The following is an 18,278-nucleotide window of genomic DNA, read 5'->3' as shown; positions in this document are numbered from 1 at the left end:
GCAGCAATATTGGTAAAAAGATCCTAAATGACTTGCAATCATAATGTCAAGATCATGTTATGTCTTGACTGGTTGATTCTTATCTTGGGTGTTCTGGCGTCTTCAGGACTGATTGGTTTTCCTCTGCAAATTTCCTCCTGAAAAAGCCAGAAGAGTAATCACATTTTCCCATATCTTCAGGGAGAATGGGTTTGATTGTCACACTTTTACTCTAGTGTGAATTGCTCATCATCAAAACATCTTAGAAACTACATATTTCACATTGGCTTCTCTCCCCTGTGGGAAATTCAAATGTGAGTGAAAGAAAAACACAGTGAACTTGAAACATTTTCTTTACTTATTTCAAATTATTTACAGTGTTCACACCGTTTCCAAGATATCCTGTCAATATACATTCATGATTATAAAATAAACTAAGTACAATTTTATATTTAATTTTTTAACTTCTCAACACCTCTCAAACTCAAAGTTGGCAAGACAGTTTACAAAAGCCTTGTGCCTTCGCTGAATGAGCCTGGTAGAAACAGGTAAATCATTGCTTCCTTTACAGCACTTTACAATTAAGACACGATGTACAAAACTCGAGGGCTTTTCCTCTTCAACTGAGACACAGATAAGGCATGAAAGCCAAGGCAGAGGTAAAAATAAAGCATGTTTCTTTATACTGATATCATGTAAAAATTCCAAAGTCAGCAGTAAAGAAGTGAATTTTGTCTATATGAACGGAATGCACAAAGTGTTGAGTCTCCTTCTGAGTTTTCACAGATTTCACTGTTTTTCTGACAATTCAAGTCAGGAGTTCATAGCCTTATATAATAAAATAAGATTAAAAGTTATAATCATTGATACAAACTAACAAACACTGTAATGAAGAAAAAAAATAAAGTGTGTTAAGTTGAATTCTGTTGTACTCTGATGACACGCTGAAAAACCTGTGATATAAACACTCATTTGGCAATGATAGTACTATTTAGAAAAGCTGCAAGCCTATTTAAGAAAAGGCTTGAATTCCTGGAGGTCTGCTTGTGCAGGAAAAGGCTGACAGTGATGATCAGAGGCTGTTATAAATGGTGGTGATGGGCGGACAAACTGTACTGAGGTTTCAACGAGAGTTTCTTATTTCTTGATGGCGGCCACTGCTTTTTTGGCGGCATCGTCCAGGTTGTCAGCTGCTGTGATGGGCAGGCCGCTCTCAGTCAGAATCCTCTTTGCCTCATGGACGTTAGTTCCTAACAGATGAAGAAAAAACTCTGTTACAAGAGGCAACACAGAGGAAGAAGAGACAAAAACTTGCCTAACAAGGTTTAACCTGATCTGCCATCTGCACTTATAGAAAAATCACGCTGTGTGAAAGATGCACAGATCCTTTGGAGGAATCAGAGCGCCTGATGACAGATGGATGAAGTTATGGGTGAACGCCAGCAAATTTAACCGCTGATCTGAGAGTGTCTTCATCTGTGAACAATGTCAGTGAGCCAAGAGGGCAATTTGTGTGTGTTTGTTCCCCTGGCTGCAGCGAGGTCAGGGGGAGCAGGTGCTGGGTGATTTGGTGTTGCTCTAACCTGCAACCAACCAGAGAGAGAGGAAAAGAGAGACACCCGGAGATGATCTCCTCAGCCCCCGAGGCGCTGCACACTGAACGGGCTGCCTCACAGTGCCGCACACAGTGCAGCTAAACACGAGCCTGACAAGCCTGTCACAACACGGGGCAGGGGGCGCCGCAGTGAACGGAAGGACACGAGAGAGGGAGAGGATGCAGGAGAGCGGGGGAGAAAAGAGAGAGAGGGCAACAGAGTAAAAAGGTCAAATGAAGCAGAATCGCCCACGCTGCTGAAACAACAGAAGGCAGCTGTTTGTGTGGCGTTGGCTGATTTTACGCAAGAAGAAAAGAAGGAAAAGAAAAGGTGTTAACAAATCCCTTCATCTGGTATCAGCACTTCTCTGCTCTGCTTAAAGTTGAAAAATTGAAAGTTATGTTGTATGTAAGAACCACTTATTGTACTAACACATTTACTATTCATTAAAGTTACTCTGTAATTGCCTCTTTCTTCTGTATTTTTTATCTGTTACCACTCTTCTGTCGTTATGCTGCGGCACACTGACATTCCCCTCTGGGAATCAACAAAGGCTCCTTTTTCAAACAGTCATCGAGTTATAGAAAACCACAGCTCCATAATACAGTATTATCTTTTTAAACTAAGTGAAATCAGATGTTGAAAATACATTTACTAGGCAATGTTCAAAACATGGTACAGACATTAAAGATTCAAGAAACTGCATTTTTTTAAACAGGTAGCTTGTTAAGCCGTTTAACAAACATGGATAAATAAGATTAACCGAAGAAAGAACACCCAAAACTACCCTCCCATCCTCCCACCACCCAACTGGACCTACCAGGAAAAAAATACATAAATAAAAGATCAAATAAAGATAATATTAATAATAATTGTTAGCTCAAGCTAAAACTAGCTACCAACAACACTGAGATTGTGTCAAACTCTCACTGGGTTCTGATGCTGAAATTATTTATAATTTAACGTTAAACCATTTGTTGGCACTTTCAACCAATTTTTGCCACTTTTTAAGATAAGATAAGATAAGATAAACTTTTATTGCCCCCCCCCCCCATTGATCATTACAACAGCTCAACAGGAGGCAGACAAAGGCAGGTAAAGTAAGAAATTTAAAGTGCAAACAATACTTAAATACAATATGTCCAAACTTTGCAATATTCATAACAGTAACAATACTATTTATATGTGTGTACCTTAGTTTGTGGAACGACTAAGACCAGATTATAAATAAAAACATACACACACTGTGTGTATGATGTTAGTGTTAATGAGGGACTAGAAATTCAGGGTAAACATCATAACAATAATAATAAATTAACTGCTTTTCACCTTTTTCCCCCACTTTTTTCCTTTTATAACCTCTTTTTGTTGCTTTATCCCATTTTGTGCCTCTATTAACAGATTCTTTCCTCACTTCGACCCTGTTTCACTACATTCTTTACCAACTTTTGCCACTTTTAATCAATTTTTGCAATTTATAACACATTTTTGCTACTTTTTAACTGCTTTTTTATCATTTTTACTGCCCATTTTTTTCAATTATGGCCAATTCCCACCTACTTAAAGCCATTTTTGCCACTTTTAACCCATTTTAACACTCTTTAACCACTTTTCACCACTTATTTCTGACAATTTTTATCTTTACTTTGCAATTATTTCCTTGTTTTCCCTTAAACCTTCTACTTTATTCTAAGTTATCCTGACAATTGTGCAGATACAGGTTTAGCTAAGAAGTCTGACAATACTTTTCAGATGGTTTAGTCAATGAGCCCACACTGTTAATATCACCAATAAAAAGGCGAAAAAGGGTTTACATTTTGAAAATGCTCTATTGCACTATAGCATAGATAAATAAAATTCATTTTTGTTGCTTTGATATAAGCGGTTATTATTCAGATTAAATGTAAAATATGGTAATCACAGCTTAACTTTAAAACGAACCATGATTTCCTGACCTGTGTGGGACCCCAATTTAGCTGGGCCCCTTCACCTCCACTAATGGTTTTTTTATTTTGTTTTTGTTGGAGGCATCAGTGTTTCTTTATCAGCCAAAAACTCCTCCCTGAGAATATCTATAATAGAGAAAATGGGATGGTTTAAGGGAAGGAGTGTTTGAGGGAAGGTTTTCCTCATCACTGTAATGATATTACATTATAGTGCTGAAAGAGTACAGTCTAGACCTGCCTTCTTTCTGAAGTACCTTCAGATAACTTTGATTCTAAATTGGTGCTATACAAGTAAAGACTGACTGATTAAAAAAAAAAAAAAAAAATACTGTATTTGGTCTCTTCATGGTAAATGAGTGATTTTATTACTCCTCTACAACTGAAAGATGATTATTTAATTCTCTGTTAAAAAAAAAAAGCATTTAATATCTAATTAACCAAATAATTACTCAGGAAAATAATGTGCAGATGGATAGGACTTAATGATGAGTTGCAGGCTGACATATAAGCGCAGTGTTTACTTTGGGTGTGTAATTAAAAACCTTTGATGGATCTCTAACAGCCTCTGGTGTGCGCTGATCTCTCCGTTGTCACTGGGACTAAAACTGTGATGTTAAATGAGCAGAGCTGTGACTGCATGCTCAGACGCTTACAGGTTGACCTTAGCTCTCCTGGCTTGGTGTGTAATTAAGACTGCATGATATGTGAATTCTCTGGAGGCCGGGCCGCCCTGATCAATAGACCTTTCATGAGGAATTCTATTACCAGCTCCACTTAACGCCTAATATTTCATCTCTTTTGTCCAGCAAGATAATAAGTCATTCCAAACACATTTTTTGCAGGCTCGCACTCCAAACAATCAATTCGGCGCTGTAATTAATTAGCATAAGAGCAGGAAGAGAGCGCGCTCTGGCACATAAACAAGGGATTGAGTGTCCCAAGTCATTTTCTGATCAAATAGCACTGAATATTCTCTCTGTCTGTCCTCATAGTTTATATCCACTATAGGGGAAGCTTAAGCTCCATCTGTGGTAGATACAGTCCAAACATTTTTCACAAAGAGTCACAGACAGAAAAACAGAAGGATGACTGGGCCTCCCCTGTAGTGTTGGAACATTTAGACCAGATGCAGCATGGAACATCAGTGCAGTGTGGAATAGTAACATATTCTGAAGAGGAGGAGGATGTTAATGTCTTGATTTGATTTACGATTTTAGAAAAATGTCAAGTTTTTCTGAGAACAACAATCCATTTAGCAGTAAGTCAAGATGTTGATTGCTCATCTCCACATTCACACACAAAACAGCATAAAGTTAACAAACTTTATCAGAGTTTAGTGCTTGAGGACGATACGTGCTATGAAAAACTAGTGCTAAATTTCAGGGAGTTCGTTGGGATGTCTGGGGGCATTTTCTGTCATTTTCATAGAATATTCAAGAGGAATATTTGTACCTTTTGGGGACTTTGCTTTGAGATATTAGAGGGACATTGTAAGAAATTTGATGAAATTTTAGGAGAAATTTGCTTTGAAATTTGGGAGAATTTGATAATTTTCAGCAATTTTCCACGATATTTTTGGGTATACCTATTGGAAATTTTCAGATTGCTTTGATATCTTAAGAGTTGTCAAGGCAATGTGGAAATCTTATATTTTAGGTATACTTTGAAATTATATATACTTTGAATTTCTTTGAAATTCTAAGGAATTTGATTTGACATTAGACATCATTTTTGGTCAAAATGAATCCATGTTCAAAGACAAGGCTTAGCTTTTAAATCCATCAGGTCATAATTATCCTGAATAAATGGGAGAAACTAAAAAGGCATTCCAAACAAAAGTTCAGGTCTCAGGAGGTTAAAATGATTCATCGGGCTGAACTGTGACGTTCATTTGATTGAAAAATCTATAAACCATCACTCTGACAGGCATATCAGTTTAATACAAACTTGCACACAACAAACTTGAGATAACAGGAAGTAAAACTGTAGGAGAAGCTGCCATATGCGCCCCCAGCAAATACATAATGCAAGAGATCCAGTGGAAAGACAAACACGCCTATGGAAATGTATATAGCTCTAAAATAAAGTAAACAACACATGGATTTCTGCTATGTCTTTATGTGATAAATATTCATAGGAGAAGGAAGCATTGCTTAGACAAGACCTGTGTTCTGCATGTAATGTGTGAGAGTCGAGAGTCACACATCTGTGGGAGTGAGAAACAATACCCATGTATTTATGTGGATTTTTCCTGCATACATGCTCACATGTGTGTGTTTGTGCTTGAAAGAGCGCAGAGTGCAGTTCTGCTGTGAGCAGTAGGGAGCACTGATAGCTCGCAGCATCAAGCCAGGACAGAGCCAAGCTGGAGAAAACACCACTATGTGTGTGTGTGTGTGTGTGTGTAGAGTATGTAGAGTGTGCCAAGGATAAAAATGGGAGTGTTCACCTGCAGCCACTAGGTGCTGCCAGAGACCTACTCACAGCCTGGAAGCAGGGACATCCAGATCAATGCAGGAAGGCAAGAGTCTGATTTTAATTTAGAAATAAAATGCTGGGTGATAAATGTTGAAAAAGCTAAATATTTACTGTAACTCAGAAGGTAGGCTATGACTCTCTCCATCTACAAACCTGCCACTTTTCCATCAATCTGAATGATGTTCAAACAGCTGATCGGCTTCACATCACTGCTCTGCTCTCAGTCTTTAAATAAACTGTTAACGCTGAAACAATAAAAGACAAAGCAGAGGGAAGTACTTGGCAATGTGGTGTATTGCAACCTGACAACAAATCTCCGCTCTAATTAGTAAGCTAACTGGAGACTATTGTGAAAATGTCACTTTAATGTGTGGGTCGATTACAGTCCAGCATATTTCAACAAGAGGATTTGGCTCAGGGCCGTGTCAGAGACTTGTGCTGGAGTTTATTGATGCTGCAGTTCCTAAATTTGTGTCTTATTTCTGTCTGAACAAGCTGAGAGGAGACACTCTGGCATGAACACAGACTAACACAGACACTCTGTTGTTCTAGGAGTTTCTCAGTGGGTGGGAGGAAATGTTTTACTGTAACAAGGTAGAGAAAAAGGTCTGAAAACTCATCTTAAAATGCTGTAGTTGTCAGGTAAACTTGTGTGCTCAGAATTAGACTGGTAAATGTTCTGATATACTTTGACACTTTTTCTCTAGCACTTTTAAAAACTGTTATTTTAATGATTGATTGCATTGAAAGGTACCAAAATGTGAACTACATCTATTTTACAAGAAAAATGCAAAGGAGAGGAGTCAATCCATCATAATTTGTCAATTTTTTGAGCAATTTAGACAGTTTTTATGTCTGCAATTTTGGCAATAAAAATGAAATATTATACAGTAATGCTTTTTTTAACTCTTAAAGTATATTTTTAAGTGTTCCCACACACTTTTAAGAACTACATTTCAGGCTTTTTAAGACCTTTTAAAGACCAGAGCTAAAAAGTAAATACCACTTTTTGTACTGGACAGAGCTGAGTTCTCTAATAATGCACTGTTAATGACATGTCAGTTGATATGATGCATTTTTGGGTCATAAAACCCAAATTTGATTAATTCTGGCACATTAAATTCCTCTTTCCTATCAATAAAACATATGCTGCATTGTGTATTCCTCAATTCAAAGTCAAGGAGCTAAAAGCTTGATGTCTTTCTGTCTGCAGCTAAAACACATCAAGATAAATGATTGATGACTGTCAGACATGGAGAAGTTTGGGGGACAGCTGTTTTATTTTTAGTCAGATCTTAAAGAGAGTTGATTATTTTTTTTAATAAAAATTCAAATATGCACGGACACAAGTCTTAACAAAGGGGGTAAAAAAATTAAAGTGCTAGGTTAATCAAAAATATTGTAGTCTGTGGTTAAAGTGATGTTCCTGATATTGTTGATCGGACTGTGAGTGAAACCACATCAGAGCAGGCGGGACCTTGTCTAAAAAGTAGCAGCAGCACAGGAGACTGAGATCGATTTATTCATTAACAAATTTGCCTGTTGGCTGTCTGAAAAACTTTCTGCAGTCAAATGCCAGCTTAATCGACATTTTGCCGGGCATTACCCTTTGGCTTGGTCCTAACGTTAGCAGCTAATGCTAGCAGCCAACGCTAGCAGCTGCCGCCACTTCATATTCCGTTAGCAGTCCGCTGTTAGAATAACGACTCTTACGTCACTTTAAGATCTGTTGAGTTAAAACTTGGGGAGTTTGTCCTCTCTTTGGGATCATTGTGGAGCATGTTTCACAAACATCTCCTCTGAAACACTGCTCAGGTAAAGCCTAGTGAAAATTAGTAAGCCATGTTTAGTCTGCTGTCTTAGCACAGCGGATGCTTCTTCATCCCTGAGGCTTAATGATAGGCCATGCACCATGATGCCAGCTACTGTTGCAGAGTGTGTAGTCTAATGAGGAAGTCAACAAACGCCTTTATTATCTGTGGATTTTATTAGTTGATATTTTATCATCCGAACAATCAAAGTCTAAAAAATATTTGCAATATCCGTACCAATGATTACTGAGCATCTCTACATATAATAAAAGGAAAGAGTCGTAACTTCATCACATAGTGTATTCATGCCTTTCTTTTGGAGTGACAGTGGTTGTGTCGGGGTGGAGAAGTACCGTACCGAAATAAAGCACCAAATCTGTCTTTTTGTCTGTGGTAGGTATTGAATGTGTTGGTAGTGAGTTTGGGTACCCATCCCCAGTCAACTGACTCTGAGATGGTTTCACATTGGGGACCAAGTCCCGGAGATGTAAACACAACTGTGCCCATGGGTACTCAACAACAATGCTGATTGTAAAAGTCTCCTGTCACCTCACAGCACCGGCCCACTTCATTCTCTGACCTGCACAGCAGATGTGGAAGTATGAACAGGGTAATTGCTGACGTCTTTATAAAGCTAAAAACATCCATAGTAGCCTTCAGGGTGGACTCTTGAGTGAATGCCATGGTTGTCTCTTTTTCGTTCATGTCTTTCATGGTGAATTTTCACATCAACTACGGCATACTACCACCTTGTGTATCAGATCTCATGCTCCCCATATTTCCGGTCTCTCTCTCTTCAGCTGTCCTGTCTAAATAAAGGCAAATAGCCCCTGAAAATCTTTTAAAAAGAAGAAAGAAGAACAATGTTTCACTTTCTTTTAAAGGCCGCAGTAAGTCATGACAGGGTGACAAGGAGCCAACATGCTGAATAACCATCAACAATCCACACCTGTGCTTTTCCTATGATGACTGAAAAAGCCTTTGGTTGAAAACGGTTATTGTCTTTTTACTTTTCAGCTCTCTGGCAAGTGTTCAGAAGACTGTTGAAGTCATAAGCTTTTTCTTCCTGCAGTCAAAATGTAACTTGTGACTTTTCAGGACATATCTTTAAGATTAGATTCAGCATCACTACAAATCATTTCTGTGATTCATCACAGCAGAATTTACTCTTGTGTTTTAGGATTGTTTGTGACAGTTGCTCATTTCAAACAGATGGAGGAGAATCCCCATGTATCAGAAACTTTGCTGAGGCTTTTTGGCTCGTATACAGGCCGTCTGGCATAAAAGCCTCCTTCTATTATTTTTTGACACCATGGTTAACACCAGACAAGTTTTAGAAAGGAAAAGCAGTTAAAACAAAAAACACACTGAATCGGTGTGTTTGGATTCATAGTAAAACAGATACTTTCATGGTGCCAGGATTAAATGTCAGTGAATCACTGATAAAAATCAAAGCCAAATCAATATCATGGAAACACAAACAGAGGTCCAAGGTGCTGGATAGTCTGTAATTTCATGTTTTTAAATAGCAGTTTACAAACAAACTCCTGCACTCTTTCCTGATTTCAACATTGTTTAAGGCTGCCCATGAGGAGCAAAAGGCTGAGAGCCTTCTGGGGCCCAGCCAACTGGAGGCACATGGAGGTCAGCAAAATCATGGTCCATTGTAAAGTTAAGCTGTGTTAACCATATTTTAGTTTTGGCCATAATAGTAATCACTTTAACCAAAGCAACAAAACATGCCTTTTTTTTTTTGCTTATGCTGTAGAGCAATGTAGTAGTTTTTCTAAATGTTAACCCCTTTTCTTAAAACAGAGTAATCTTTTTATTGGTGATGTGAACAACATGGATAGGCACACTTATATAAACCAATAGGAAATGAATGTCAGACTTTAAAGCTGAGGGTACAAATGTAAGGATGTCAATTAAGCAGATAAAACAGACAACTTTAATGGCTAAAGAGTACATGATTGGGAAAAGACAGAAATGGGCAAAAAGCAGCAAAAATGGGTAGAAAGCAGCTAAAAAGTGGCAAAATGGGCTAAAACATTAAAATTTGGTTAGTTGCAACAAAAACGTGCTAAAAAAATAGCGGAAAAGCAGCAAAAGGGTAAAAAAAAGTCAAAAATGGCCAAAATGTGATATAGATGGGGTACAGGTTCCAGATAGGAGTGACAAAATTGGGTTGTAAGTGGAAAACGAAGTGGCAAAAATGAGCAGAAAGCAGTAAAATGGAGTTAAAAGTGGCAAAAAAGGGGCAAAAATGAGTGAAAACACAAAAATGGGTTAGCAGTGGACAAATAGGGGCTGAAATTAGATCAATTGCAAAATTGGCTGAAAAGTGGCTAAAAGTTGCAAAAAATAACAAAAATTGTCAAAATATATTAAAAATTGGGTGAAAATTCCAAATAGGAGCTGACAAAATTGGATTGTAAGAGGTGAAAAAAGAGGCAAGAATGAGCGGAAAATAGCAAAAAGGAGTCAATCATGGCAAAAAAGGGGCAAAAATTCTGGAGAGAAGTGGCAGTTGTGGAGCTGGGATATTTTAGGATCCCAGTCAGTTCTCTGGGCAGGCCAGCATTGTCTTCAGTTGTCCTCTTATATAGTACATAGACCCATTTTAAAACACTCAACTTTTTCTGATAATCATGAGAACCGGCTTGTTGAACAACTATTGCTCTCTCTGTTGTGCTTGCTTCACCTTTCGGTTAAATATGAATGAAGAGCTGTAGGGTTTTTTGGGTATGATTTCTTTTTCTTGATTTTTAAAAATGTCAAAGAACACATATGTTTAGAACCTTAAATAACATTAGCATTGAGTCTTGACACTTAAGGCTAGCCCTATTCAGAAACTAGTTGTAATGATTATTCATATTTGGGTCATAAATAAAATGTTTTATATTTACAATCACAGACTGGGCTGCATCTCACAGAGTACCTGCAAAATCTAATAAGAAAGAGCAGACAAGGAAGTGTCACAAACTGCATGTCATCTGCTTTTACAGCTCTCAAATGTTGTGCCAGGATTTCTGCCATACTCTTTTGCTTGCTTTTTGTTTTTCACAGCAAAACAGAACACATGCCAGGACAGCCGGCTGACCGTGTCGATCGATCCGGTTCCTCTTCTGAAGTCATGTTTGGAGTCACCACTGTGAAATCATTACTATGAGCAGCAGGTGTGTGGTCTCACTGTCCAGCTGAATGGTCTAGTGTGTGTTCAGAGTGTTACAGATCAGTTCAGATTTGAAAACCATACAGCCAGCCTTAGCCACCATTAATAACAGCTGGTATATAAACATTTACCTTTCATCACTCAGTGTTATCAGATGTGCTCTGACTTTGATTTTTAATCCTTCTAATCATCAAACATTGAGAATTTTCACTTCACAGCTCAAAATGGATGAGCTCTGCTCCTTCCTCCTTAATCCTGTGTGTCAGACATCAAATAGCTCTCGTTTAAACGTGGGGTGAGATTCTTCTGAACGATGCCGACTCTTTTTCTTTGATGTGTTAGTCAGACATTAATCAGTATTTGTATGTTTACGTTGTCTAGACGCTAATTTAAAGGACTCAATTCAGCCAAATATACCAGTTTCAAAGAGCACCTTTGTCTGTAACAGTTATCTAATCATGAGGTATTAATCTGTGCTGATAAAAAACATCATTGTATTACAAACAACACTGTAAAAAGTTGTTCAATTATGAATCAAGAGGCAAGAATTTTATTAATGTATAGAAAAGAACAGATATCAGCATATTACAGTTTGTCATTTTGTACATGCACTCCTGCATGTGAGATCAATTAGGCTGGATGAGGGCCTTGGTGGACAGCCAATTTTAGGTATCTCCAGAGATGTTAGATAGGGTTCAGGTCTGGTCGGGCCACTCTTGGAAACTTCTTCCCTGAGCCACTCCTGTGTTGTCTTGGCTGTATGCTTAGGGTCATTGCCATATTTGAAGGTGAAAATTCAACCCAGGCCCTGAGCGCTGTGGAACAGGTTTTCATTGAGGATGTCTCTGTACTTTTCCCATTCAGCTCCTCCTCAGCCCTTACCAGTCTCCCAGTCCTTGCTGATGAAAAACATCCCCAAGGCATGATGCTGCCACCACCATGCTTCACTGTTGGGATAGAACTGAGCAGGTGATGAGCACTGTCTGGTTTCCCCCAGACATAATATTTAGAATTGAGTCTAAACCGTTCAGTTTTGGCTTCATCAGATCAGAGAATCTTGCTTCTTGCAGTCTGAGAGTCCTTCAGGTGCCTATATTGCAAACTACAAGCAGGCTTTCATGTGTTGAGGAGAGGCTTCTGTCTAGCCACTCTGCTAAAAAGCCCAGATCAGTGGAGGGCTACAGTGACGGTTGTCCTTCTGGAACCTCTGGCTCTGGCTGTGTCAAGCTTCTTCCATCCTTACCTCCAATTATAGCGACCGCGCTGCAATCCACTGGCGAATCGTACTGCAGAGTAAATCTCTCCCTCTCTAGTCTATCAAAGCAGTTCCACAGCCAGCACTCCAGACTGGCAGTGGCGCGTGCCTGGCTGGACACTTCGCTCTGCTTCGTTCGATATACGCTACACATCTATTTTCAGTGCTGGCCGCTGCCAAACCACGTCAATGCCAGTCGATCAGAAAGCTCCAGATGAGGAAGTCACAAGTGAACAATATCCGGTTCTTTCAAAATATAACACAATGCAAGGACTCACGATCGTAAATCATCACTATATCAACATTACATCTCATCCTGGGTCACTGAGAGGTCAGTGAGTCACAGAGCTATTGATGCCATTGATGAGGGTTAACTAAAGTTAACTTTTGGGGATATTTAGCCAAAGAATTTTGCATAAAACCACAGATCCTTTAAGCAAACATTAACCTGTTAACTTCCTAATGTACTCACCAAATGGCAGAAGCAATAATATCATGGTCTTATACCGGAAAGGATGATAAATTAAGCCCCAAAGGTAAAATAGTCTGCTGTTGACATACTATTCCTGTGTGAACTCACAGTTCTTCTGTGATCTCTGCCTGCTGATCAGGGCTGCATGGCACGGTGCAGCACTCTAGACTTAATTCTAGTGGGCGAGGTTGCTCGCCTTCGGTTGGACCAAACCCGCAGCGCTTTGGTGCACGGCGCAGTCGTCCTATGTGGAAATTGCGGGTTAGAATTACGAAACATTGATCATTTTGACAACTATTTTTAATTTTTAGTCTCAGTCTTAGTCTTTAGATTAAATGCTTTTTGGTTTTAGTCACATTTTAGTCATTTCTACCTTTATAGTTTTAGTCTAGTTTAGTCGATAAAAAGTCCTTACATTTGAATCTTTACCTTTAGTCCAAGCAGTTATTCTCATGCCTAAATCTGGTACCAAATCATGGTGGTGTGTTCTGCACTCTGTCAAACCTGGGGTCTCTGCTTTCTACAGATTTTGACAGATTTACTCATTTAATTAAACAAAATCGAACCTGTTCTTCCTGATGTCCATGGGGGTTTAAGTGCCAAATTTGATAATTAACTTATCCTAAGATTTCAGATTCACAGGAATTTGACTGGCGGATGAACACGCAGAAAAGCTGAAAACATGATGCATGCCACTGATGTCTGAGGTGAAAATTGCAAACAAAAAAACACAGTTCATAATCTTTCATGTATGTGTGGGTATACTTGTTTTTTGTGTACAGATGCAGCAGATGGCTATTAAACCATGTTATTAATATTATTAAACCATAATAACAGTATCAGGGCTGAAAGTGCCATTTAAACCTAACTGTAGGATCCTGCATCACTTTTTAATTAAATGGGAGAAAAAACCTTGATCTCTTTCTGAGAAAAAAACAGCCTGGACTGTTTGACAGACAGTTGGGAAATGGCTCCGTGAATCAATAGTCTGGGGAGCAGAGTTAAGCGAATACAGTCACCTTTTTCCCAGCACCCTGAGGGCTATTTAAGAGGGATGTTTTCCACAGTGGCAGACAGCATCCTTACAGAGAAATGTGTTTATGTTCCTTCTGTGGCCAAAGGGGGCAGTACAACACTACCTCTGAGTCTTTCTATCAATACCTTTAATAACAGAGAGTGAAAGTGCATCAATAGTTCTGATCTGTGCTCAGTCTTTAGCCTGAATATGAAATGTATGATCACAAAGAGTATTACAAAGCTCTGTACCAGCCCACAGTATAATCTTTATGCAAACCCTAGCAAATAATTCCTCTCCTATCAGCATCTACACCACATAGCCCTTCCTCTTCACATTTGGGAATACATAACTCTCCGCCAATGCAATCAACCCCGGCCTCTTTTTAAAAAGAGCCTTCCCAATTAAAAGTGTGCCAGTTAATCCATTCTGATCCTGCTGGAGAGCGCCGGGTCGTTCTCACTGGCCTGCGGTCAGCCTAGCAAGCTGAGCTGATTGATTCTGAACCAATCTTCTCCACAAGACTGCAGCCCAGGATGTAATGACCCACGACTAAAGCTTGGATTAGACCCCAGCCAAAGGAAACGTGGTTGGACCGACCGCCAGCAGTAACCTTCTGGAGCCTGTGAGTAAGTCAGATTGGATAACATGGCCTAGTAGGAGGAGTGTGTTGTGACTAATTACAAGTCTACTTTGATTGCCAATCCATTCACATCTATGACCACTGAAGTGAAAGACCAAAGTGTGCACTTGCTCCTCTGCTACCATTTTTAACACAGGCTTTATATGATTCAGAAAAACCTTTAAAGAAGAGCTAAACCTTACAGACTCCATGATGCTCAGTGCAGCCATGTCCACACTGCACTATAGTGCCTCTGTAGTGCACAGTTAGGCTCTGGAAATCGCTTATACACCCTGACCTACAAACCCTATTAGCAGAGAGTGTGAGGACAGGCAGTCTGAAGTGTTAAGGTCTGATTCACACATACACACATATACTGCCTGCTCCCTGCTCTGGCCACAGCAGTTAGCAGGAGCTTGACAATTAAGCTAACCACCAACTGGCCCTACACCTTCGGGAGTCACCACTGCCATCCCACACACACATAACAGAGCAGGTTACATTAGCATACACAGGTGAAAGGTGAGCCAATCAGTGCTGTCGGTTCTGTTATTCTGGCTGGCGCTAATGACGGGTGCGGCAGAAAGTGACACGTATGAGGAATGCACTACAGTTCCTACTGGGACACAGAGTCACAATGAAGATGGATAGGCTCCAGAGAGTGCAGCAGCAATAATACAATGGCCCTAAAGTTTAAAACAATGCAGGAAAAAGAGGCTTTATATCTTGCTGCCCTTGAGCTGCTGACCAATTACACAAAAATTGTTTAAATTATGTCATATTTCTCACGATAAATTGGCTAAAAATAAATTTTAAGCTGCAATATTGAGCTGAATTACTTTGTGACTGAATGCTTTAATGCATAACCGGGCTTTGCTGAACATCAATTTGCCTCTTGATGCAACCTTTCCAACTATAGCTCATCTTCAACATGCCATTTCTCAGCAAAATATTTGAAAACACAGTTTATTATGAGCTTAACAATCATTTAACAATAAAAAAAAACTTCTAGACATTGATTAGGCAGGGTTCTGATGCTATCTTTGTACCAAAACAGTATTAATCGTAGTTGTGAATGATCTGCATCTAAGCACAGACTCAAACAAATTCTTTGTTTTTGTATATCTGGATCTCTCTTCAGTGTTTGATACAATAACCTCTGATTAAAGAGATTAGAAAAATGGGTGGGCCTGTCTGCAGCCCTAAACTGGTTTAGGACAAGAAATATTTTTATCTGTTTCAGACCATGAATCTTACTACTATAATTGGTGGCATGTCTGTCTGTCTGTGTCTATTTGCATGCCACACCATTGCTCCACTTGTCCTTGATACCTCTCACAAAATTTCTTGGATGTACCTGTTCGAAAATGGTACCATAACAAATTCATAAATATGTATAGACCTTTTAATAAAATCCCAAATTGTTGTGCCTTTCACATATTCGCCCCATTACATCTCTACCCCTGTATAAAACACATGTTCACTCTGCCACAATGCTGAAGAGGAGACGGCCTTTGCTCTTAAACACACACAAAGACGGAAATTACAGCAGGTACGTGAGTCTGGTTTTTCTTTATAACTGAGAGAGAAAGTGACAGAGCTAGGAAACAGCTGGACTTTGTTGAAACATGCCCAGAAGGAAACGTAACTGGCCTGGATGTGATGATACACCTGCTCCACCATCCACCTGATTAAAGTAAGCTCTCTTTAAAGCACTCCTCTTAGCTCTTATTAAACAAGATAGTAATGGAGATGTGTCACGCAGTGTTAAAAATGACGGTTTATTTGCTGTTATTGTTCAGTTGTAATTGGTGGTGCTGCGTTAACATGTTTGAATATGTGTCTGTTTCCTTGCTACTTTGTTAAAGCTCCACAATAAAGTGCATACTCTAAGGCTTTGTAAAAAAGTCAAAAGCACAGCTCCAATGCTCCACTTGTTATGTTGTAGATAAACCACCGCAAGTATGCATTGGTGCGCAGAGATGCTAGGCCATTATGTAGTTATGGTCTTATTGCATTAAGCATCTAATGGTGAGGTTGATAGCAGCATGGTCTTGAGAGCTGATGGAAGTGTGCTGCTGTTGGTAACTGTCAAGAACTTTCAAGAGATTCGACAAGCAATTTCCCCTCTATATGACTTTAAAATTAATGTTGATAAATGATGAGTGAATAAGGTCAGTAAATATTACTTTGGCATAGCTATTACTAAGCCATAAACAGGAGTTAAATCAGTCTGAGGCACCCAGCTGATCTTGTATCTATATTACAGTCATGGACGAAAGTATTGGCACCCCTGGAATTTGGCAGAAAATACACCATTTCTCCCAGAAATTGTTGCAATTTGGTATACACAGGTTTATTTCATTTATGTGCATTGGAACAACACCAAAAAACAGAAGAAAAAGCCAAAATTGACACAATTTCACACAAAACTCAAAAATTAGCCTTGACAAAATTATTGGCACCCTTTTAAAACTGTGGATAAATCATTTTATTTCAAGCATGTGATGCTCATTTAAACTTACTTGTGGCAGTAACAGGTGCTGGCAATATAGTTATCACACCTGAAGCCAGTTAGAATGTCTGAAAGTTGACTCAGCTTTTGTGTTGTGTGCCTGTGTCTGTCATACCAAGCATGGAGAAGAGAAAGAAGACCTGAGTATTGTCTGAGGGCTTAAGAAGCAAAACTGTGGAAAAATATGAACAATCTCAAGGTTTCAAGACCATCTCCAGAGATCTAGAAATTCCATCGTCCACTGTGCGTAATATAATAAAGAAGTTTATAACCCATGGAACTGTGGCTAATCTCCCTGGACGTGGATGGAAGAGAAAAACTAACAAAGGAATGGAATGCAGGATAGTTAGAATGGTGGAGAAACATCCTCAGTCAGCTTCCACACAAATTCAGGCTGTCCTGCAGACTCAGGGAGCAACAGTGTCAGCTCAGACCATACGTCATCATCTGAATGAGATGAAGCACTATGGCAGGAGACCAAGGAGAACCCAACTGCTGACAAAGAGACATAATAAAGCCAGACTGGAGTTTGCAAAAATGTACCTGAGTAAGCCTCAATCGTTCTGGGAAAACATTTTGTGGACAGATGAGACTAAGGTAGAGCTTTTTGGAAAAGCACGTCATTCTACTGTTTACAGAAAACAGAATGAGGCCTACAAAGAAAAGAACACAGTACCTACAGTCAAACATGGTGGAGGTTCAAAGATGTTTTGGGGTTATTTTGCTGCCTCTGGCACTGGGTGCCTTGACTGTGTGCAAGGAATCATGAAATCTGGAGACTATCAAGAGATTTTTGGCTGCAATGTAGGGCCTAGTTTCAGACAGCTTGGTCTGCGTCAGAGGTCATGGGTAACATACGAGTGTGGTAACATGTGGATACCAAAAACATTCGTAATTGCAACAATTTCTGGAAGAAATTGTGTATTTTCTGGAAAAATTCAAGGGGTGCCAATACTTTTGTCCATGACTGTATGTGTGGCATTATAATGCAGGATGAGGATGTAAGTGTTGCGGTTGGTTTCTTAGAGTTTTCCTTCATTCAGGGAGGAAACTTTGTCAAGGTGGTGCTTAAGTGAACAACTTGCTATTTCCATTCCTGTAATTAGATTAGAGTAGATAGACACTTTATTGATCCTGAAATAAATTTGAGATCCTTAAATGTACCGTTTGTCATTCTGAATAGTAAACATGGATTGTCACAATCCTCCTGGGGTGAAGGTGGGAGTGGACAGCACGCTGCAATAGTCAGCAATACTGCAGTAGTGAATTAAGAAAAAGCATTAAGCGCAGATCTCAAGCTGAATTGAGTGGACGTTGAGTATGGTGTACCCCAAGGCTCTGCTACTGGACCACAATTACCTAACCTTCTCATGGTCAAACTCAAATATTATTCAAAAACACAGTACGAATAACCATAA

At 39.3% G+C, this 18,278-nt stretch overlaps 1 protein-coding gene across 1 annotated transcript in view; it reads right to left on the bottom strand.

Moving 5' to 3' along the window:
- Positions 1-317: 317 nt before the first annotated feature.
- The window catches only part of suclg2 (succinate-CoA ligase GDP-forming subunit beta), a 187,743-nt gene continuing 169,782 nt past the window's right edge, over positions 318-18,278 (bottom strand). The window contains exon 11 of the mRNA XM_041816576.1: positions 318-1,229. Coding sequence (XP_041672510.1) covers positions 1,117-1,229 — 113 coding nt within the window. The 3' untranslated portion in view covers positions 318-1,116. The remainder of the gene's footprint in view (positions 1,230-18,278) is intronic.

Source organism: Cheilinus undulatus, linkage group 3 (assembly GCF_018320785.1).
Source record: "Cheilinus undulatus linkage group 3, ASM1832078v1, whole genome shotgun sequence".
Classification (NCBI taxonomy): Eukaryota; Metazoa; Chordata; class Actinopteri; order Labriformes; family Labridae; genus Cheilinus; species Cheilinus undulatus.
This window is presented reverse-complemented; position numbering and strand designations above follow the sequence as displayed.